The 24,914-nt window shown below is 40.5% G+C and overlaps 2 protein-coding genes across 4 annotated transcripts in view; both read right to left on the reverse strand.

Moving 5' to 3' along the window:
- Positions 1-2,411: 2,411 nt before the first annotated feature.
- Positions 2,412-15,603, reverse strand: LOC133622241 (uncharacterized). The gene is made up of 3 exons (XM_061984744.1): positions 14,713-15,603; positions 3,734-4,021; positions 2,412-3,650 (listed from the first exon to the last, which is right to left on the reverse strand). The coding sequence occupies exons 2-3, from the start codon at positions 4,019-4,021 to the stop codon at positions 3,093-3,095; spliced, it is 846 nt and encodes a 281-aa protein (XP_061840728.1). The 5' UTR covers positions 14,713-15,603; the 3' UTR covers positions 2,412-3,092.
- A 132-nt stretch (positions 15,604-15,735) lies between these two features.
- suox (sulfite oxidase) overlaps positions 15,736-24,914 on the reverse strand; it is a 43,743-nt gene continuing 34,564 nt past the window's right edge. For all 3 annotated transcript variants that reach the window (XM_061984742.1, XM_061984743.1, XM_061984741.1), the window contains 2 exons: positions 20,868-21,134; positions 15,736-17,243 (listed from right to left, as the gene is read on the reverse strand). In XM_061984742.1, the coding sequence (XP_061840726.1) occupies positions 16,047-17,243; positions 20,868-21,134 (1,464 nt within the window). In that variant the 3' untranslated portion in view covers positions 15,736-16,046. The remainder of the gene's footprint in view (positions 17,244-20,867; positions 21,135-24,914) is intronic.

The raw sequence follows: 24,914 nt of genomic DNA on the forward strand, positions 1-24,914 counted from the left end.
TTTAGAAAGGAGAAATGTTGGATATTTCTCTTGTTGCCTTATTTGTATTTGACTTTATTACATGGATTTATTTCATTGTTTGGAGCGGAGCAGGAGGGGATAGAATCCAATTCACTTTATTTATATAGCACATTTAAACAACAAAAATGTTTCCAAAGTGCTGCACAACAATATCCATCCATCCATCCATTTTCTACCGCTTATTCCCTTTGGGGTCGCGGGGGGCACTGGAGCCTATCTCAGCTACAATCGGGCAGAAGGCGGGGTACACCCTGGACAAGTCGCCACCTCATCACAGGGCCAACACAGATAGACAGACAACATTCACACTCACATTCACACACTAGGGACAATTTAGTGTTGCCAATCAACCTATCCCCAGGTGCATGTCTTTGGAGGTTGGAGGAAGCCGGAGTACCCGGAGGGAACCCACGCAGTCACAAGGAGAACATGCAAACTCCACACAGAAAGATCCCAAGGCCGGGATTGAACTCACGACTACTCAGGACCTTCGTATTGTGAGGCAGACACACTAACCCCTCTTCCACCGTGCTGCCCTGCTGCACAACAATATTAAAAACAATATTCAAATATTATCCTTAGCTCCACCAATGACTAAATAAAAACAAAAAATAAATAAATATAAAACAAATGTAACAATAAATATGATTAAAAACGATTTTAAAAGGGTAAAAACAATTAAAACAGTAAATAGAAATCAAAATTTATAAACAAAACACAGAGGACAACAGAGGACAGAGGACCACACAACTCACGTAGTGTTAAAAGCCAAAGAATAAAAGTGGGTCTTAAGACAAGACTTAAAACACTGCACTGTGGGAGCAGCTGGAACATGGAGGGGCAGAGTGTTCCAGAGCTTCGGGCCGACCACAGAGAAGGCCCTGTCTCCCCTGGATTTAAGTCTGGTCTTGGGCACCATGAGTTGGAGCTGGCTCTTGGACCTCAGAGGTGCCAGTCCATGTAAAGCTTTAAAAACAAACAGCAAGGTTTTACAATCAATTCTAAAATGAACAGGGAGCCAGTGCAAATTCTGAAGAATTGGGGTTGTATGGTCGCGTTTCCTGGCCCCTGATAAAAGTCGTGCTTCCGCGTTCTGGACTAACTGCAACCGGGAGAGAGCTTTTTGGCTAATGCCAGCATAAAGTGCATTGCAGTAGTCCAGGCGACTTGAAATAAAAGCATGCACGAATAGTTCAAAAAGGTTAAAAGATAAAAACGGTTTCACCTTTGCTAAAAGACGAAGATGATAAAAACACGATTTTAAAACTCCATTGACTTGTTTGTCAAGTTTAAAATCGCTGTCTATAGTGACGCCAAGGCTGGTGACTTTGGGACGCACATCATTTTGCAATGGTCCCAAGTCAGTGAGGGCCGGACCAAAAACTGAAATTTCCATTTTTCCCTCATTCATTATTAAAACATTCTGGGCTAACCAAGCCTTGACGTCGCATAGACAGTTGAGAAAGGGTGTCAGGGGGCCGTGGCCTTTTGAAATCGGCATATAAATTTAGTCATCTGCATAAAAGTGATAAGACACTCAATGTCTCTTAAAAATCTCTCCAAGAGGGAGAAGGTACAGTGCAAACAGGATGGGGCCTAGAATAGATCCCTGGGGGACACCACAGTAAAGCGGAGCAGAAGAAGAGGTGGCGTCCCCCAGCCTGACAGAGAATGACCTCTCTGACAGGTAGGATCTGAACCACTCTAATGCAGTCCCCCTGACACCCACACAGTCTCTCAGGCGGTCTAAAAGAATTGTGTGGTCGACTGTGTCAAAGGCAGCTGTAAGATCTAAAAGCACTAAAATGGCAAAGCAGCCAGAATCAGACATTAAAAGCAAGTCATTAAAAACCTTTAAAAGTGCAGATGCAGTACTATGCAAACAAAGCTTTGGATCCAGACTGAAATGGATCAAAAGTGCTATTTTCATCTCAAAAAAAGGCTGCAGTTGCGCCAAAACACATTTCTCCAAAATTTTTGACACAAAAGGTAATTTGGAAATGGGCCAATAATGTGACAAACTCAAGACCTGTTTTTTTGATCAAAGGCTCAACAACAGCTCTTTTACAAAAAGAGGGCACACTGCCAGAAATCAAGCTGCTGTTGATGATGTCCCTAACAGACAAGTCAATAGAATACCAGACTTCTTTAAAAAAGCGAAGGGGCACTGGGTCTGTGGGACAGGACGAGGGTTTTAGCTTGTCAACTATTCCTGTAAGCTCAGGCATGGACACAGGCTCAAACTGACAAAACACAGCCGAGCACTGAGTGGCCACATTAAAACTCAATGGAGAACGAGAAAGATTTGCACGAATAGAAGCAACCTTGTCGTTAAAAAAGGAGAGAAATTTTCACAAGTTTCACTTCTCATCTCCATTGAAGTGGCTGGATTCGGATTAAGAACATAACTAATAGTTTTAAAAAGAACACGTGGCTTGCTGATACTATTTGAAATTAAGTCTGACAGATATTTTATTTTCTCAGCTTTAACCACACTTTGATAATTCTGACAGCTTTCTTTTAAAATTTGATAAGAGACCTCCAAGTGATCCCCTTTCCACTTGTGCTCCGCTCTTCGCCACGCACGCCTAGCTGTGCGCGTGGTTTCATTGAGCCAAGGCTCCTGTTTTGGCTTTGGACGTATAGCTCTGAGGGGCGCTATACTGTCCAGATTCTCAGAACATGTGGAGAGAAAAGAGCACATCAATTGTTCAGTGTCTGCAGAGAGTGATGTACTCTGCATGGACACAGTGAACAAAGGAGAGAAGGCGGCTGCACTGTCAGACCTAATAACACGCCCATGACGCACGGCAAGTGGTTTTACATCAGGATCCAAACTTAAATTGAACATAACAGGACTGTGATCAGAAAACACAGCATCACCATCAACGACATTGTCAACAATAAAACCATAAGACAGTACAAGGTCTAGTGTACGCCCACGTTCATGTGTGGAACCAGACACAGACTGTACAACGTTAAATGAGTCATTGACATTCAGGAAGCTCCTGGAGAGCGGTTCGTCTGGAAAGCAGGTGTGAATATTAAAATCACCAACAATAAGGACACGATCATATTTGGGCGAGGATTTCGGCCAGAAATTCAGAAAAGTCATTTAGAAAGTCTTTATGGTACTTGGGTGGTCGATAGACGACGGCACACAGGACGACATCAGAAAGACCCAGTTCAAACATGCATAGTTTGAAGCTTGAAAAAGAGGATTGCAGGCGGATCTGACGACATTTAAAGTCATTTTTAAAAACGACTGCTAATCCTCCTCCTTTTCGGCCGGACGACCGCGGAGAATTAAAATACAAGCACTCCGGTGATGAAAGTTCATTAAGAGGGGCGAACTCACCAGTTCTCAGCCACGTCTCCGTCACACAGAGGAAGTCCAGTCCGCGAGAAATGAATAAATCCTTCAGGATAAATGTTTTGTTTGTCAAAGATCTTGCGTTAACAAGACCGAACTTGACGGGGGCCGGCGCGTCCAAGGCCGCTGCTGATCCAGGTGGCGGGAATTCACCCCGCGCCTCCGGGGGCAGGGACAGCAGGAGCGATAGGGGTGAGCTTCCCCCTGCAAACCGACGACAGGAACAAGCCAGGAGCCGGCGGGATCCAGCAAACGCCTGTTCAGGAAGAGACCAGGTAGCGGACCATACCTCCTTCAAGAAGCCACGGAAAGTCGGGCCAGGAGTGCCCTAACTCTCACCAGCTGGCCGCCACGTTTACCGCGGCGGCGGTGACGCCTTCGCCGGGGTAGAGGAGCTTGGGGGCGGGAAAGGAAGGCAGGAATCCGGCTGGGTGAGTACGGCGCCTGGGACTTCGAAAAACCAACGTGGAAATTGACCATACCCGTGAGAGAGGGACAAAGATCCAACAGCGTTTGGCGATCATACACAAGCAAAGAGTTGACAGAGACGACAACAGACGCGAACAGCACAAAAACAAACAGAGCTGACAGCGAGAGACGGCAGGCCAAAGCGCATACTGGCGCCATCTTGGATTTTCCAAAGGAAAGAGAAAAAGGAAGACAGAGGGTGAAATAGTGGTGACAAGAGGGGGACAAGACAGAGAGACAACAATAACAACAGAACAACATTGTCAAATAGGATATTTACAAATGGATCAATACAAATACCAATAGAAATAGTACTATTGATAATGAATAATAATAATTACTTCTATTATCAACAATACATACATGTAATGATAACTTGAAATACAAAATAAAGCAGAAACATGGAGGGGAAGAAAGAAGCGAACTGTATTAACCTTGTAGATTGTTATAGTAAAAATAGGTTAAGCTTTGTCAGTGTGCCATGTGTTACCCAGTTTCCCCTAGGGCAGGGGCATCAAACATCGATCTGGATCAGGCCCGCGAACAGGTTTTATCCGGCCCGCGGGATGTTTTTGCCAAGTATAAAAATGAGCCTAAATTTTTTAATGAAATAAACCGCTGTTCTAAATGTGTCCACTAGATGTCGCAATAGCAATTCTTTGTATCTTTGTATCTAGATGATGCTACATATGTATAAATAAACCACTTGATGTTAGTACATCAGCCGAGGAAAATGAGCAAACTACATAAATAACATCCTGTAATTTTATTTTGATATAATTTTTTTATCTTGATGGATTGAAAATGAACACCAATAAGTCGTCGACTGATGAAGGGTATCACATAATTTATTCAGAAAGTGTAAATAACGACAAATAAAGATAGAATACAATTAACCGCAACATGTAAGTGCAACAAAAACATTATGATTTGTACATTTTCAGAATGTGATTGTTCGAGTTTTCAACAAAGAAAACAATCTGAAGTTGTCTTTATTTTTAAGTTATCGTGCCGTGATTTTAACAGTCCAGCCCACTTGGGAGTAGATTTTTCTATATGTGGCCCCCCATCTAACATGAGTTTGACACCCCTGCCCTAGGGCAACAAGGTTAATATATGTTTAATGAAACATGTATCTGTTATTGACATCTGTTTGAGGATCTAAACATTAAAATGGAAACTATGCAAAAAGGAGGCGGTTATACTTTTTCACGACACTGAATGCAGTGACTAGAATGTTCTACGGGGGACCTTGGAGCACTGTAAAGACGTTCAAAGATCCTTACACTGACATTTCAACCTTGTTAGCATACTGGGGTCCCGACTAAGTGCTACAAACTGAGGCGTTCCTCAAGGCACCTCTTTGAGTCCTCTCCTTTTCAGCAGTTCCAATGTATTTGATGTCATCTAAGTAACCAAGGTGTTGCTGCATCTTGTTTACTTCACACTAGTCATTTTGTATCTTGTTTACTTCACACTAGTCATTTTGTATCTTGTTTACTTCACACTAGTCATGTTGTATCTTGTTTACTTCACACTAGTCATGTTGTATCTTGTTTACTTCACACTAGTCATGTTGTATCTTGTTTACTTCACACTAGTCATGTTGTATCTTGTTTACTTCACACTAGTCATGTTGTATCTTGTTTACTTCACACTACTCATGTTGTATCTTGTTTACTTCACACTAGTCATGGTGTATCTTGTTTGCTTCACACTAGTCATGGTGTATCTTGTTTACTTCACACTAGTCATGTTGTATCTTGTTTACTTCACACTAGTCATGTTGTATTTCATTTACTTCACACTAGTCATGTTGTATCTTGTTTACTTCACACTTGTCATGTTGTATCTCATTTACTTCACACTAGTCATGTTGTATCTTGTTTACTTCACACAAGTCATGTTGTACCTTGTTTACTTCGCACTAGTCATGTTGTACATTGTTTAATTCACACTAGTCATGTTGTATCTCGTTTACTTCACACGAGTCATGTTGTACCTTGTTTACTTCACACGAGTCATGTTGTATCGTGTGTACTTCGCACTAGTCATGTTGTATCTTGTTTACTTCACACTAGTCATGTTGTATCTTGTTTACTTCACACTAGTCATGTTGTATCTTGTTTACTTCACACTACTCATGTTGTATCTTGTTTACTTCACACTAGTCATGGTGTATCTTGTTTGCTTCACACTAGTCATGGTGTATCTTGTTTACTTCACACTAGTCATGTTGTATCTTGTTTACTTCACACTAGTCATGTTGTATTTCATTTACTTCACACTAGTCATGTTGTATCTTGTTTACTTCACACTTGTCATGTTGTATCTCATTTACTTCACACTAGTCATGTTGTATCTTGTTTACTTCACACAAGTCATGTTGTACCTTGTTTACTTCGCACTAGTCATGTTGTACATTGTTTAATTCACACTAGTCATGTTGTATCTCGTTTACTTCACACGAGTCATGTTGTACCTTGTTTACTTCACACGAGTCATGTTGTATCGTGTGTACTTCGCACTAGTCATGTTGTATCTTGTTTACTTCACACTAGTCATGTTGTATCTCATTGACTTCACACTAGTCATGTTGTATCTTGTTTACTTCACACAAGTCATGTTGTACCTTGTTTACTTTGCACTTGTCATGTTGTACATTGTTTACTTCACACTAGTCATGTTGTATCTCGTTTACTTCACACGAGTAATGTTGTATCTAGTTTACTTCACACTAGTCATGTTGTATCTTGTTTACTTCACACTAATCACACTAGTCATGTTGTATCTTGTTTACTTCACACTAGTCATGTTGCATCTTGTTTAATTCACACTAGTCTGGTTGTATCTCGTTTACTTCACACTAGTCATGTTGTATCTCATTTACTTCACACTAGTCATGTTGTATCTTGTTTACTTCACACTAGTCATGTTGTATCTCGTTTACTTCATACTAGTCATGTTGTATCTTGTTTACTTCACACGAGTCATGTTGTATCTCGTTTACTTCACACTAGTCATGTTGTATCTCATTGACTTCACACTAGTCATGTTGTATCTTGTTTACTTCACACAAGTCATGTTGTACCTTGTTTACTTTGCACTAGTCATGTTGTACATTGTTTACTTCACACTAGTCATGTTGTATCTCGTTTACTTCACACGAGTCATGTTGTATCTAGTTTACTTCACACTAGTCATGTTGTATCTTGTTTACTTCACACTAATCACACTAGTCATGTTGTATCTTGTTTACTTCACACTAGTCATGTTGCATCTTGTTTAATTCACACTAGTCATGTTGTATCTCGTTTACTTCACACTAGTCATGTTGTATCTCATTTACTTCACACTAGTCATGTTGTATCTTGTTTACTTCACACTAGTCATGTTGTATCTCGTTTACTTCATACTAGTCATGTTGTATCTTGTTTACTTCACACGAGTCATGTTGTATCTCGTTTACTTCACACTAGTCATGTTGTGCCTTGTTTACTTCACACTAGTCGTGTTGTATCTTGTTTACTTCACACTAGTCATGTTGTGTCTCAATTACTTCACACTAGTCATGTTGTATCTTGTTTACTTCACACGTGTCATGTTGTACCTTGTTTACTTCACACTAGTCCTGTTGTACCTTGTTTACTTCACACTAGTTGTGTTGTATCTCGTTTACTTCACACTAGTCATGTTGTATCTAGTTTACTTCACACTAGTCATGTCGTATCTTGTTTACTTCACACTAATCACACTAGTCATGTTGTATCTTGTTTACTTCACACTAGTCATGTTGTATCTTGTTTACTTCACACTTGTCATGTTGTATCTCATTTACTTCACACTAGTCATGTTGTATCTTGTTTACTTCACACAAGTCATGTTGTACCTTGTTTACTTCGCACTAGTCATGTTGTACATTGTTTACTTCACACTAGTCATGTTGTACCTTGTTTACTTCACACGAGTCATGTTGTATCGTGTGTACTTCTCACTAGTTATGTTGTACCTTGTTTACTTCACACTAGTCATGTTGTATCTCATTTACTTCACACTAGTCATGTTGTATCTTGTTTACTTCACACAAGTCATGTTGTACCTTGCTTACTTCGCACTAGTCATGTTGTACATTGTTTACTTCACACTAGTCATGTTGTATCTCGTTTACTTCACACTAGTCATGTTGTATCTAGTTTACTTCACACTAGTCATGTCGTATCTTGTTTACTTCACACTAATCACACTAGTCATGTTGTATCTTGTTTACTTCACACTAGTCGTGTTGTATCTCGTTTACTTCACACTAGTCATGTTGTATCTCATTTACTTCACACTAGTCATGTTGTATCTTGTTTACTTCACACTAGTCATGTTGTATCTCGTTTACTTCATACTAGTCATGTTGTATCTTGTATACTTCACACGAGTCATGTTGTATCTCGTTTACTTCACACTAGTCATGTTGTGCCTTGTTTACTTCACACTAGTCGTGTTGTATCTTGTTTACTTCACACTAGTCATGTTGTGTCTCAATTACTTCACACTAGTCATGTTGTATCTTGTTTACTTCACACGTGTCATGTTGTACCTTGTTTACTTCACACTAGTCCTGTTGTACCTTGTTTACTTCACACTAGTTGTGTTGTATCTCGTTTACTTCACACTAGTCATGTTGTATCTAGTTTACTTCACACTAGTCATGTCGTATCTTGTTTACTTCACACTAATCACACTAGCCATGTATCTTGTTTACTTCACACTAGTCGTGTTGTATCTTGTTTACTTCACACTACTCATGTTGAATCTTGTTTACTTCACACTAGTCATGGTGTATCTTGTTTACTTCACACTAGTCATGGTGTATCTTGTTTACTTCACACGTGTCATGTTGTACCTTGTTTACTTCACACTAGTCCTGTTGTACCTTGTTTACTTCACACTAGTTGTGTTGTATCTCGTTTACTTCACACTAGTCATGTTGTATCTAGTTTACTTCACACTAGTCATGTCGTATCTTGTTTACTTCACACTACTCATGTTGTATCTTGTTTACTTCACACTAGTCATGGTGTATCTTGTTTACTTCACACTAGTCATGGTGTATCTTGTTTGCTTCACACTAGTCATGGTGTATCTTGCTTACTTCACACTAGTCATGTTGTACCTTGTTTACTTCACACAAGTCATGTTGTACCTTGTTTACTTCACACTAGTCATGTTGTATTTCATTTACTTCACACTAGTCATGTTGTATCTTGTTTACTTCACACTAGTCATGTTGTATCTCGTTTACTTCACACTAGTCATGTTGTACCTTGTTTACTTCACACTAGTCGTGTTGTACCTTGTTTACTTCACACTAGTCATGTTGTATCTCGTTTACTTCACACTAATCATGTTGTATCTAGTTTACTTCAAACTACTCATGTTGTATCTTGTTTACTTCACACTAATCACACTAGTCATATTGTATCTTGTTTACTTCACACTAGTCATGTTGTATCTCGTTTACTTCACACTAGTCATGTTGTATCTTGTTTACTTCACACTAGTCATGTTGTATATTAGTCATGTCGTATCTTGTTTACTTCACACTAGTCATGTTGTATCTCGTTTACTTCACACGAGTCATGTTGTATCTCGTTTACTTTACACTAGTCATGTTGTACCTTGTTTACTTCACATTAGTCGTGTTGTATCTTGTTTACTTCACACTAGTCATGTTGTATCGTGTTTACTTCACACTAGTCATGTTGTATCTTGTTTACTTCACACGAGTCATGTTGTATCTTGTGTACTTCGCACTAGTTATGTTGCACCTTATTTACTTCACACTAGTCATGTATCTTGTTTACTTCACACTAGTCATGTTGTATTTCGTTTACTTCACACTAGTCATGTTGTATCTTGTTTACTTCACACTTGTCATGTTGTATCTCATTTACTTCACACTAGCCATGTTGTATCCCGTTTACTTCACACTAGTCATGTTGTATCTTGTTTACTTCACACTTGTCATGTTGTATCTCATTTACTTCACACTAGCCATGTTGTATCCCGTTTACTTCACACGAGTCATGTTGTATCTTGTGTACTTCGCACTAGTTATGTTGCACCTTATTTACTTCACACTAGTCATGTATCTTGTTTACTTCACACTAGTCATGTTGTATTTCGTTTACTTCACACTAGTCATGTTGTATCTTGTTTACTTCACACTTGTCATGTTGTATCTCATTTACTTCACACTAGTCATGTTGTATCTTGTTTACTTAACACGAGTCATGTTGTACCTTGTTTACTTCACACTAGTCATGTTGTACATTGTTTACTTCACACTAGTCATGTTGTATCTCGTTTACTTCACACTAGTCATGCTGTATCTTGTTTACTTCACACGAGTCATGTTGTATCGTGTGTACTTCGCACTAGTTATGTTGTACCTTGTTTACTTCACACTAGTCATGTTGTATCTTGTTTACTTCACACTAGTCATCTTGTATCTCATTTACTTCACACCAGTCATGTTGTATCTTGTTTACTTCACACAAGTCATGTTGTACCTTGTTTACTTCACACTAGTCATGTTGTACATTGTTTACTTCACACTAGTCATGTTGTATCTCGTTTACTTCACACTAGTCATGTTGTATCTCGTTTACTTCACACTAGTCATGTTGTATCTAGTTTACTTCACACTAGTCATGTTGTATCTTGTTTACTTCACACTAATCATGTTGTATCTAGTTTACTTCACACTAGTCATGTTGTATCTTGTTTACTTCACACTAATCACACTTGTCATGTTGTATCTTGTTTACTTCACACTAGTCATGTTGTATCTTGTTTACTTCACACTAATCACACTAGTCATGTTGTATCTTGTTTACTTCACATTAGTCATGTTGTATCTCGTTTACTTCACACTAGTCATGTTGTATCTTGTTTACTTCACACGAGTCATGTTGTATCTCGTTTACTTCACACTAGTCATGTTATGCCTTGTTTACTTCACACTAGTCGTGTTGTATCTTGTTTACTTCACACTAGTCATGTTGTGTCTCAATTACTTCACACTTGTCATGTTGTACCTTGTTTACTTCACACTAGTCCTGTTGTACCTTGTTTACTTCACACTAGTTGTGTTGTATGTCGTTTACTTCACACTAGTCATGTTGTATCTAGTTTACTTCACACTCGTCATGTCGTATCGTGTTTACTTCACACTAATCACACTAGTCATGTTGTATCTTGTTTACTTCACACTAGTCATGTTGTATCTCGTTTACTTCACACTAGTCATGTTGTATCTCGTTTACTTCACACGAGTCATGTTGTACCTTGTTTACTTCACACTAGTCGTGTTGTATCTTGTTGACTTCACACTAGTCATGTTGTACCTTGTTTACTTCACACTAGTCATGTTGTACCTTGTTTACGTCACACTAGTCATGTTGTATCTTGTTTACTTCACACTAGTCATGTCTTCAACTACTTTGGTTTTACTCCTGGTGTTCCTCAAGGTTCAAGTTTAGGTCCTCTCTTTTTCATAATTTGGGCTTTTCAAATGCTGGCCCAAGAGCTCAGTTCCTAAATCTTGGAGCAACCATTTTTGCAGCAAATTCCTCCCGTTTTATAGAGGACCTTGTGCATGTAAACACTTTCAAAGATGCTCTCACTGACATTTCAACCTTGTGATTTACATAACTGAGGTGCTCCTCAAGACACAACTTCCAAGTCCTCTCCTTTTTGACACTTCTATTTTGTGATTTATGTCATTAACAACATGACAAACACATTACAACAACGTGACAACAACATGACAACAACGTGACAACAACATAAAGTGACAACGTGAAAAAGTAACAACATGACAACAACTTGTCAACAAAGTGACAACAACATTACAACAATGTGACAACATGACAACAACATAACGTGACAACAACATGACAATGCGACAACATATAGTGACAACAAAGTAAAAACAACATGACAACAAAGTGACAACAACAAAACGGTACAACAACATGACAACATAACAACAACGTGACAACATCACAACAACGTGACAAAAAAGTGACAACTACATGACAACATAACGTGACAACAACATGAAAACAATGCGACAGCATAACGTGACAAAGTGAAAACAACATGACAACAAAGTGACAACAACAAAACGGTACAACAACATGACAACAAAGTGACAACAACAAAACGGTACAACAACATGACAACAAAGTGACAACAACATAACGGCACAACAAAGTGAAAACAACATGACAACAACAAAATGGTACAACAACATGACAACAAAGTGACAACAACATAACGGTACAACAACATGACAACATAACTTGACAACAAAGTGACAATAACATGACAACAAAGTGACAACGTGACAAAAAAGTGACAACTACATGACAACAAAGTGACAACAACAAAACGGTACAACAACATGACAACAAAGTGACAACAACATAACGGTACAACAAAGTGAAAACAACCTGACAACAAAGTGACAACAACAAAACGGTACAACATGACAACAAAGTGACAATAACATAACTTGACAACAAAGTGACGAAAACATGACAACAAAGTGACAACGTGACAAAAAAGTGACAACTACATGACAACAAAGTGACAACAACATAACGACTGTGTGACAACAATGTGACAACATAACTTGACAACAAAGTGAAAACAACATGACGACAACATGACGGTACAACAACATGACAACAACAACATGACAATAACGTGACAACAAAGTGAAAATAACATGACAACATAACGGTACAACGTGACACCATGACAACAACAACGTGACAACAAAGTAGTCATGTGTTGACTTATACTAGTGGTGTGCCTGAAGGTTCCATCTTAGGTAGGGATGTCCCGATCCAGGTTTTTGCACTTCCGATCCGATACCGATGTTTTTGCACTTCCGATCCGATACTGACCGATACTGGCCTATCCGAGCATGTATTAAAGTTTAAAGTTATTTAGCCTACTTAGTTGTCAGAATCATGTTGAAACAGGTTTTAGTACTCTTGATAACAACTAGCCAGCTGAATTAGGGGAGTTTGAATAATACACAATGGTTGGTAACAAGAAACTGACATGTTTATTCAAGGATAAACACAAAATACACAAAATTATACATGACAAACAGAAATGGCATCATTGAACTAGGGCTGGGCGATATGGCTTTTTTTAAATATTGCGATATTTTAAGGCCATATTGCGATACACGATATATATCTCAATATTTTGCCTTAGCCTTGAATGAACACTTGATGCATATACACTGAAACCCTCATCCACGCCTTCATCTCATCCCGGCTAGACTACTGCAACAGCATCCTCTACGGCATCACCTCCAAAACCCTCAACAAACTGCAATACGTCCAGAACTCTGCTGCCCGCCTGCTCACCGGAACCCGCTCCAGAGAGCACATCACACCTGTCCTTCATGACCTCCACTGGCTGCCTGTCAAATACAGAATCACCTTTAAAATACTCCTCACCACCTACAAGGCACTCCATAACCTGGCACCACCCTACCTCTCTGACCTCCTCCAGCCACAAGTCCCGTCCCGTTCCCTCAGGTCTAGTGATGCCGGCCTCCTTGAGGTCCCCAAGACCAGGCGCCGAACCTGGGGCGACAGGGCCTTCTCCGTGGCTGCCCCCTCTCTCTGGAACGCTCTCCCCAGGCACATCAGAGATGCCCCCTCCCTCCCTACCTTCAAAGCCACCCTAAAAACTCACCTCTTCACATTAGCCTTTCCAAACGGACCCTGCCCTAGGTGTCTCTTATTTATTTTTATTTTTATTTATTTTTTTCAAATAAAGTTGTTTTTATCCTCCCCCCTCCCCCCCCCCCCCACACACATGTAAAGCGACTTTGGGTATTTAGAAAAGCGCTATATAAATCCCAGGTATTATTATTATTATTATTATAATCACAGCAGTATGATGATTCTGTGTCTACATTAAAACATTCTTCTTCATACTGCATTAATATATGCTACTTTTAAACTTTCATGCAGAGAAGGAAATCACAATTAAAAAATCACAATTTTTTTTCATATGGTGTTGATCTGGAAATGTTTGCCTCGGCATTTTGATGGTGTGAACGTGTGGCACCGAATGGAGATAAGCGTCTCGACAGACGTTACAATATTTGAACAACGATGACGAAAACTGTTTTCTCTGTCGTGTCCGTGTGTCGAAAATTGTTATGCGCTTATTTTTTTATTTGAGTTTGTGCGTGGCAAAGATTTGCCGTGCGCAGAGGACGCTTGAGCAGTGCACCTTAGAGAGAACGTTGCTCGCACGGCTGCGCTAGCATCACAGCTAACGTTAGCCATGCTGCTACCTCTCTGCTTGGGGAGGGCGTGTACGTATGTGACGTATGACGTGACAGTATGTGACGTGTGTAAGAAGGTGCGCTTGCTGTCTGTGAGAGGGAGAGACACAGGAAAGAGTGAGAAGAGCCTGTCGTGTAATGCCAGCAGCTAAAAGCAACTGCGTGAGAATCCACAGACCTGTGGATGTGTTGAAGGTGTTCTGGAAAATGCGGAACGGAAATTAGGGAGCAGCAGAAAAGTGGAATGTATTATTTAAATCAGTGCGTTGTAAAACACGGACCGGAGTTTTTTTTAAAAACTGGATCTGGATCGGCATTTTCCCATGCCTTGCCGATACGCATTTTTTGGCAAATATCGGCGGCCGATCCTATCCAAATATCGGATCGGGACATCCCTAAATCTTAGGTCCCCTCCTTTTCAACAAGTGTGTGATTCAACAAGTTCAGTTGAAATAATTTGTGAGGGACTCACATTTGTGCAGAAGGTCCTGAAGAACAGCAGAGCACTTCTGTAGATGACTAAATAATCAAGCAAAATCAAATGTCCACTGTAGAGGACGCTGGTTCTCTGGAATATACAAAATTAGATTATTATTCAAGGGAGAAGTTTGGCCCCAAGCTTTCTGCAAATGTGGCCGCCAAATCCATTTATTTGAATATCCCATTTAATGTGTCCTTCAGAATTATTGGACACATTTTAATAAACAAAATATTGTTAACTATTATATTATCATACTTTCTAAAAATAGTTTTGTCAAAACAAAATCAATACTCTTTGATTTATGATTTCAAAACAAGTTATCCTTCAATTGTAGACTGGAAAATGACAACAGATTAATGCTGTAAATTATACTGTAAATTGGAAATTTAAAATAATCTACCAATGTTTTTTCATGGTAAAATTCTGCCAGTTTATTTGACAGTAAAATCTATGGTTGTTTTTTTAGTGAATTACAGTAAATGGAAAAACTGTACTTTTTTTTAACGGTCAAAAACTGGCAGCTCAGTTGCCAAAATAAAACAAGTCAGTTGTACTGTTTGCCATTTGCAGTATATTTGTCATTAGTAACATGTCATTACTAATGAGTAATTAGTAATATGTCATTAGTAACATGTCATTAGTAATATGTCAGTAACATGTCATTAACAATAAGTCATTAGTAATATGTCATTAGTAATACGTAATTAGTAATAAGTAACAGGGTCATTAGTAATAGGTCTTTAGTATGAAGTAATATGTCATTAGTAATAAGTAATATGTAATTAGTAAAATGTCATTAGTAACATGTCATTAGTAATGAGTAATTATTAATATTTCATTAGTAATGTCAGTAACATGTCATTAATATGTCATTAGTAATATATCATTAGTAATAAGTCATTAGTAATATGTCATTAGTAATATGTCAGAAACATGTCATTAATATGTTGTTAGGAACATGTCGTTAGTATGTTGTTAGTATTATGTTGAAAAGAAACAATTCAACACCACGAGTCAGTTAGCAAATTAAAAATATTTATTCATCCTCGTCGTCATGACGACCATCTTCCATTAAAACTAACGCGGTTGCTTTTCTGCAAAGTCAGCACTTTTCCTTGTTGCTTAAATTGGCATTAATCCTGCAAAAAGTCGTAAAAAAACCTGTGAAAAAAAGAAATATTTCCTATTCCTATGCTCCTGATGCGTACAAAAAAGCTGCCGAGCCGCATCGTTCTGGTTTTGAAAGTCCTTCGATCCAATCTGAGGACTTGAGACACCAAAAACCACAAACATTGAAGTACTGGAGCAAATACTTGCCGTGAGGACTATTCGTCCCGTACCTGCACCCTCACCCGGTGCCAGGCGTTGCTCAGCACGCCTCTCAGGTTCCAGATGGGAGCGACAGAGTCCGGCTGCACGTTGTAGCTGTCGTCCACCGCCTTGCAGACTATCTCCAGCTGCCGGGTATGGGGCGGGAGCGCTGCCGTGACCTCCCAGAGCTTCCAGGCCCAGGCTCTGCCGGGTGGGGGCGAAAGCTCCTCGCCGGCCTTCAGCCGGGCCACCTGCCAAGTCTTGCCCCCGTCCAGAGACACGTCCACGCGCACCACTTCTCGTCCTCCGCCGCTCCACGCGTAGCCCTTCACCGTCAGCTGCTCGTCGTCGCGGGAGACCACGGTTCCGTCGGCGGGCGTGGTGACGGCGGACTGGACGGGCAGCTCCTGGATGGCGGGGGCGGACTTGAAGTCGACGGAGTCCCAGTCGGTGGCGGGCGAGAAGCCTTTGTAGTCGTTCTGCTGCCAGTGGCTGCCGCTCTCCTCGGCGCTGACTGTGATCTTGGCCAGCCACTTCACGTTCCGGGCGCCGACCGTTCCCGGCACCACCACCCGCACGGGGAAGCCGTGGTCGGCGGGAAGAGGCTCGCCGTTCATCTCGTACGCCAGCAGCACGTCGCCGTCCTCGCTCAGCGCCTTGTTCAGAGGGATGGAAGCGCCGTAAGTCGTTCCCGTCGCGTCCTTGTCCAGCCCCTCAAACTGAACGTGGCGAGCCCAGCGGGCCGTGTCCGGGCCGTAGCCGGCCGCCTGCAGCACGTCCCTGAGGCGAGCGCCGGCCCAGGTGGCGGTCCCGATGGCAGCGATGCCCCAGTTCAGCCCCTTCACATGCTTGACCTGGTTCATCTCGGAGCGGCGGTTGCCGGCGCACTGCAGTGTGGCCGTGACCGCGTGCCTGGGGAAGCGGCTCTTCAAGTCCTCCAGGGAGAGGCGCAGACCTCCTCCGGGCGCTCCCTCCACCAGCAGCTCGTAGGAGGCGGGGTCCACGCGCGGGACAGGCAAGTGGTTCCTCTTGAAGAAGATGGCGGACGGCGTGATGTAGCTGTCGGAAAGGATTTCGGGAGGCGGTTCGGCGTTGAAGGGCTTCAGGCTGTTGACGCACAGGGCGGGGTGTCGCTGGGGGTCGGAGGAGTAGGGGTCGCTGGATGACAGACTCTGCTGCTTCTTCTGGTCCTCGGCGCTCAACTCGCCCACCTTGTGGACAAAGAACATGAAAGTAGGGACAAGGCTCCAGTACTGGGTGGGTCTCGCGTGAGAGGAAGAGGGGGGGTTCATCATTTTGCAATGCAGTCTGCTGAAAATGATGGAAACTGACGCTGTGGTCAAAGTGGGAATTGCCACAAAACACATTGAGATATTAAACACTCTACTGTCCAATTTCTCGAGTTTCATGTGTCAGGCAAACTGCAACGAATGGGGGCCATATGAGTCCCCTTCCTACTTTCTAATGCACCCGTCACTTGAGCACGACTCCTTGCTCCACAAAATATTATAAACTCTTCATATTATTATTCAAATATATTCTTGCAGAAAAAGTATTAATGACCAAAACTTTCAAATATTGTTGACTCAGGATCAATACTGTACTGAAGAGTTATTTTCCAAATTATCTTTTTGGTTTGATGGTGTTGCCTTGCATGAGCTGAAATAAAACATATTTAAAATTGATGTTACCACTTTATACAACAAATATACGTTTCAGTACAATTAAATCACAATCAAATATACTGTACTGCATGATTCTGATGTTTCTATTATTACATGTCTTCACTTCACGTTGTTGTCATGTTGTTGTCACTCTGTTGTCACGTTGTTGTCACATTGTTGTCATGTTGTTGTTGTGAAGTTGTCATGTTGTCCCGTTATGTTGTCATGTTACTATCACTTTGTTGTCACTTTGTTGTGATGTTGTCACGTTGTTGTCATGTTTTTGTCATGTTGTTGTCATGTTATTGTCACAGTGTAATGCTGTTGTCACTTTGTTATCATGTTGTTGTTACGTTGTTGTCATGTTGTTGTCACGTTGCTGTCACTTTGATGTCACATTGTTGTTGTGAAGTTGTCATGTTGTTGTCCCGTTATGTTGTCATGTTGTTGTCACTTTGTTGTCATGTTGCTGTCACTTTGTTGTCATGTTGTTGTCATGTTTTTGTCACTTTGTTGTCACGTTGTTGTTGTGTTATGTTATTGTCACTATGTTATGCTGTTGTCACTTTGTTGTCATGTTGTTGTTATGTTGTTGTCATGTTGTTGTCACTTTGTTGTCCCGTTATGTTGTCATGTTGTTGTCACTTTGTTGTGATGTTGTTGTCACGTTTTTGTCACTTTGTTGTGATGTTGTCATGTTATTGTCGCAGTGTTATGCTGTTGTCACTTTGTTGTCATGTTGTTGTTATGTTGTTGTCGTGATGTTGTTGTCACTTTGTTGTCACGCTGTTGTGTCGTTGTTGTTGTGAAGTTGTCATGTTGTTGTCCCGTTTTGTTACGTTGTTGTCATGTTGCTGTCATTTTGTTGTGATGTTGTTGTCACGTTTTTGTCACTTTGTTGTCACGTTGTTGTTGTGATGTTGTCATGTTATTGTCACAGTGTTATGCTGTTGTCACTTTGTTGTCATGATGTTGTTGTCACGTTCGAGAAAAAAAAAAAGCACTATACATGGTGAAACCTTTTATCCCAGTGTGGGTGAAGTGTATTGCCCAAGGACACAGTGGCAGGGACGAGGATGGCAGAGGCTGGATTCAAACCAGGAACCCCTTAACTTTCTGGCCGGCTGCTCTACCATCTGAGCCAGGCCATCTTCATAGTGTGTGCGAGGTTAGGCTGGGGCTGATATTGTTGGTAAACAATATTAATTATTAGCAGTATTTTATATCAAATCAAGCACTAATGTAACCATTAGTAATATTACTACCACTAATAATAATAATAATATTGCAAGTATTTATTTAAAACACAATAACATTTTATGTCCTATTAGTTTGTTTACCATTGTAATTGGAAGGTCAATAACTCAATTGTCCTCAATAAGTCAACAAAATGAAATAAAAAATAAATCAGACTCAATCTTTGTTTGCACTTTAATATTAAACGTCTTGCAAGTGTGGGTCGGATGTTTTGTTTCTTAGTTGACAAACTGCAACAAAGTCATAGAAAAGGCAATTTATCAACGTTATTTTATCCTATTGTTTGATTAATTTATTTTTTTATTCTATATGGGAATGTTGGATGAATCCTTACGTAAGACAAGAACACTTATGTTTTGCTTTTTTATGCATTCTAAGTCGTAAAATATGGCAAGTAAGAGGTGGGTAACAATATAGCCAATAAGAATACACTATTCTGCCCATAAGACAACATCGAAAAAGTGCCAACAATACTCCATGTACATGTCCTGACCTGAATATTAACAAGTATTAGTGATATTGTTATTATTATAAACACTAACACAGAGGAACTACTTTTAGAGCGCTAACTAGCTTATGCTGCTATATTGACATATTGAGCTGCTGTATGGCCTCTGAGTAGGTGAAAGTTAATTCTAGATGATAAATCATGCCTCTCACCTGGATAGTAGAAGGTTGTGGACACAAACCACAAGTTGGTCAACTTTGACATTGAGGTTTATGATGAATTGTTGATGTAAATGGGAAGCTCTAAACATCCCATCAGTCTTTATCCCAGTGAGAGCAGACATTGTACAGTAGGTGATTGTTTATTATGTTCTTATTTAGCACTTAGCAATACTGCTACACGATGCTTAGTGTTTGACTAAATCCACATTTGTTTAGCACAAAGCTTCTAAAACTTGTAGGTCATCCTCCTTATATTCAGGCTCAAAAATCCCAAAGTAGTCTTTGTTGTCTCTCATCAAGTCTGCCATGATTAGTAGTCTTGTTGTTGTTGAAAAGTGAGTGTTGTGTTGCGTCTGTGAAATTAATACGCTGCCATATACTTAAAATATGTAAATATTACATGTTATTATGAATGTTACTGCATTACATATATACTTACAGTATGATGAAAATATGTAAATATGACATGTTATTATGAATGTTACTCCATCACATATATACTTACAGTAAAATAAAAATATGTAAATATTACATATTATGAATGTTACTACATTGCATGTATAATTACAGTATGATGAAAATATGTAAATACTACATGTTATTACGTATGTTACTACATTACCTATATACCGTATTTTTCGGACTATAAGTCGCAGTTTTGTTTTCATAGTTTGGCCGGGCTCCAGTGCGACTTATATAAGTTTTTTTCCTTTTTATTAAGCATTTTCAGCAGGTGAGACTTATACTCCGAAAAATACGGTACTTAGAGCGTGTATATTAAACATTAATGGAGGTTTTTTATAGACGGAATAGAGCGACTTCCATTGGCTGACTTTTGCTAGCATTTATTTATGATTTGGAATGTATGAAAAAAGAAAAGCATATGTGTTCTTGTCTTACATAAGGATTGTGATTACAAAGTTGCAGTTCCTTATGTGACTTATTCATCTCATAAAAAATTAATAAAAACATCAATAACTTCTGTTTTGTTTGATCATCTGTTTTACTGCCCTGTTACAGACACTGTTTACATACAATGAAGGTTTGTAAATAAATGTTTACACAATTTTTTCTGCCGGAGTATATATCTGTGGTTTATATATGTAAAAATATGTTTTCCTTCCAAAGTTTAGTGGGGGTGGCTTATATATCAGACAATACTTTGATCTACATTGACAGCACTGGGGGCAAGGAGGGTAACATGTCTTGCCCAAGGGCATAAGGGCAGTGACTGGGTTGACTCACCCTGTATTCAGAGAGGATGTCCAACACGTGGTCCTGCTCGTGCACGGCGTACAGCGCCCAAAAGGGTTCCAGGGCGCCGCCCGCCGCCAGCAGGATTTTATCGCCGCCGGGGTGCATGGCGACAAAGTCTGTGATGTCATAGACGCCGCCTTTGTAGGTGACCCACACGCCATCTTGCAGCGTGCGGTGCTTGGTGACCTCCTCCTGGCTGAAGACGGGAAGATGGGAGAGTTGGGCGTGGACGCTGACGGCGTCCGTGTGCTGCGCCTGCAAAAGGAGAGATAACGCCACGTCAGCGTAAAGATGACTAACTGAAGTGTGTCATCAGTTCCAGTAATAGCTGGGAGGACTTTCAACTTCCATTGGCTCTGATGAGACCAGACCAGATGCTGAGTCACACTGGAAGTGCAAATAATGTGCTGAGTCGGCGAGAACAACACAACTAAGTGGGCGGGGCTGGCAGCTAACACGTCACACCCCTTTTTAAGTCCCACAATTCAAGCCCCACTTAGGAACTTTCACTTTTGCTTGATTTTGGCGGCGCCAGTGGAGCAAAGAGGTAGTGTTTTGCCAGAAGAAGACCACATTTCCCATGATGCCTAGCGCTTATAGCGTCACACTGACATGATGTAACATTGTCACAATGTCTCGAATGGCTGATGTGAAATAGCAGACACTATCAAGTAGGGTTGTCCGATACAAATATTTTGGTATCGGGACAAGAAATGGTTTTCACTTCACAGGTGTGCTTGAAGCTCATCGAGAGAATGCCAAGAGTGTGCAAAACAGTAATCAGAGCAAAGGGTGGCTATTTTGAAAAAAATAGAATATAAAACATGTTTTCAGTTATTTCACCTTTTTTTGTTAAGTACATAACTCCACATGTGTTCATTCATAGTTTTGATGTGACAATCTACAATGTAAATAGTCATGAAAATAAAGAAAACCCATTGAATGAGAAGGTGTGGGCCTGCACTGTCTGTCTGTCTGTATGTATATAAATATATATATACATATATATGTATATATATGTATATATACATATACATATATATACACATATACATATACATATATACACATATACATATATACACAGTATATATACACATATACATATATATACACATATATACACATACACATATACACACACACATATATATATATATATATATATATATATATATATATATATATATATATACAAACCATGTTTCCATATGAGTTGGGAAATTGTGTTAGATGTAAATATAAACGGAATACAATGATTTGCAAATCATTTTCAACCCATATTCAGTTGAATATGCTACAAAGACAACATATTTGATGTTCAAACTGATAAACATTTTTTTTTTTGCAAATGATCATTAACTTTAGAATTTGATGCCAGCAACACGTGACAAAGAAGTTGGGAAAGGTGGCAATAAATACTGATAAAGTTGAGGAATGCTAATCAAACACCTACTTGGAACATCCCACAGGTGTGCAGGCTAATTGGGAACAGGTGGGTGCCATGATTGGGTATAAAAATAGCTTCCCAAAAAATGCTCAGTCTTTCACAAGAAAGGATGAGGCGAGGTACACCCCTTTGTCCACAACTGCGTGAGCAAATAGTCAAACAGTTTAAGAACAACGTTTCTCTAAGTGCAATTGCAAGAAATTTAGGGATTTCAACATCTACGGTCCATAATATCATCAAAAGGTTCAGAGAATCTGGAAAAATCACTCCACGTAAGCGGCATGGCCGGAAACCAACATTGAATGACCGTGACCTTCGATCCCTCAGACGGCACTGTATCAAAAACCGACATCAATCTCTAAAGGATATCACCACATGGGCTCAGGAACACTTCAGAAAACCACTGAATACGTGACAATACAGTTGGTCGCTACATCTGTAAGTGCAAGTTAAAGCTCTACTATGCAAAGCGAAAGCCATTTATCAACAACATCCAGAAACGCCAATGGCTTCTCTGGGCCCGAGATCATCTAAGATGGACTCATGCAAAGGGGAAAAGTGTTCTGTGGTCTGACGAGTCCACATTTCAAATTGTTTTTGGAAATATTCGATATCATGTCATCCGGACCAAAGGGGAAGCGAACCATCCAGACTGTTATCGACGCAAAGTTCAAAAGCCAGCATCTGTGATGGTATGGGGGTGCATTAGTGCCCAAGGCATGGGTAACTTACACATCTGTGAAGGCACCATTAATGCTGAAAGGTACATACAGGTTTTGTTACAACATATGCTGCCATCTAAGCGCCATCTTATTCATGGACGTCCCTGCTTATTTCAGCAAGACAATGCCAAGTCACATTCAGCACGTGTTACAACAGCGTGACTTCGTAAAAAAAGAGTGCTGGTACTTTTCTGGCCCGCCTGCAGTCCAGACCTGTCTCCCATCGAAAATGTGTGGCGCATTATGAAGCGTAAAATACGACAGCGGAGACCCCGGACTATTGAACGACTGAAGCGCTACACAAAACAAGAATGGGAAAGAATTCCACTTTCAAAGCTTCAACAATTAGTTTCCTCAGTTCCCAATCGTTTATTGAGTGTTGTTAAAAGGAAAGACCATGTAACACAGTGGTGAACATGCCCTTTCCCAACTACTTTGGCACATGTTGTAGCCATGAAATTCTAAGTTAATTATTATTTGCAAAAAAAAAAATAAAGTTTGAGTTTGAACATCAAATATCTTGTCTTTGTAGTGCATTCAATTGAATATGGGTTAAAAAGGATTTGCAAATCATTGTATTCCGTTTATATTTACATCCAACACAATTTCCCAACTCATATGGAAACGGGGTTTGTATATATACACATTTATTTATATATATATATATATATATATATATATATATATATATATGTGTGTGTGTATGTATATATATATGTGTATATATATGTGTGTGTATGTATGTATATATGTATATATATATAAATATATATATATATATATATATATATATATAAATATATATATATATATATATATATATATATATATATGTGTGTATATGTATGTATATATACATATATATACATATACACACATATATATATATGTGTGTATCAATTTACCGGTCGATCTACGTTTCCATCCTCACCTATGGTCATGAGCTTTGGGTTATGACCGAAAGGACAAGATCACGGGTACAAGCGGCCGAAATGAGTTTCCTCTGCCGGGTGGCGGAGCTCTCCCTTAGAGATAGGGTGAGAAGCTCTGCCATCCGGGGGGAGCTCAAAGTAAAGCCGCTGCTCCTCCACATCGAGAGGAGCCAGATGAGGTGGTTCGGGCATCTGGTCAGGATGCCACCCGAACGCCTCCCTAGGGAGGTGTTTAGGGCACGTCCGACCGGTAGGAGGCCGCGGGGAAGACCCAGGACACGTTGGGAAGACTATGTCTCCCGGCTGGCCTGGGAACGCCTCGGGGTCCCACAGGAAGAGCTGGACGAAGTGGCTGGGGAGAGGGAAGTCTGGGCTTCCCTGCTTAGGCTGCTGCCCCCGCGACCCGACCTCGGATAAGCGGAAGAAGATGGATGGATGGATGGACACACATACATACATACATACATACATATATATATATATATATATATATATATATATCTCCTCTCTGAGCTGCCACCTTAACGTGGTAGAGGAGTTTGCGTGTCCCAATGATCCTAGGAGCTATGTTGTCCGGGGGCTTCCATGCCCCCTGGTAGGGTCTCCCAAGACAAACAGGTCCTAGGTGAGGGATCAGACAAAGAGCAGCTCGAAGACTTCTATGGAAATGCAAGAACCGAGACTCAGATTTCCCTCGCCCGGACGCGGGTCACCGGGGCCCCCCTCCGGAGCCAGGCCCGGAGTTGGGGCACGATGGCGAGCGCCTGGTGGCCGGGCCTGTCCCGAAGGGGCAACGTGGGTCCCCCCTCCAATGGGCTCACCACCCATAGCAGGGGCCATAGAGGTCGGGTGCAATGTGAGCTGGGCGGTAGCCGAAGGCAGGGCACTTGGCGGTCCGATTCTCGGCTACAGAAGCTAGCTCTTGGGACGT

This window comes from Nerophis lumbriciformis, linkage group LG23, assembly GCF_033978685.3.
Source record: "Nerophis lumbriciformis linkage group LG23, RoL_Nlum_v2.1, whole genome shotgun sequence".
In the NCBI taxonomy this organism is placed as follows: Eukaryota; Metazoa; Chordata; class Actinopteri; order Syngnathiformes; family Syngnathidae; genus Nerophis; species Nerophis lumbriciformis.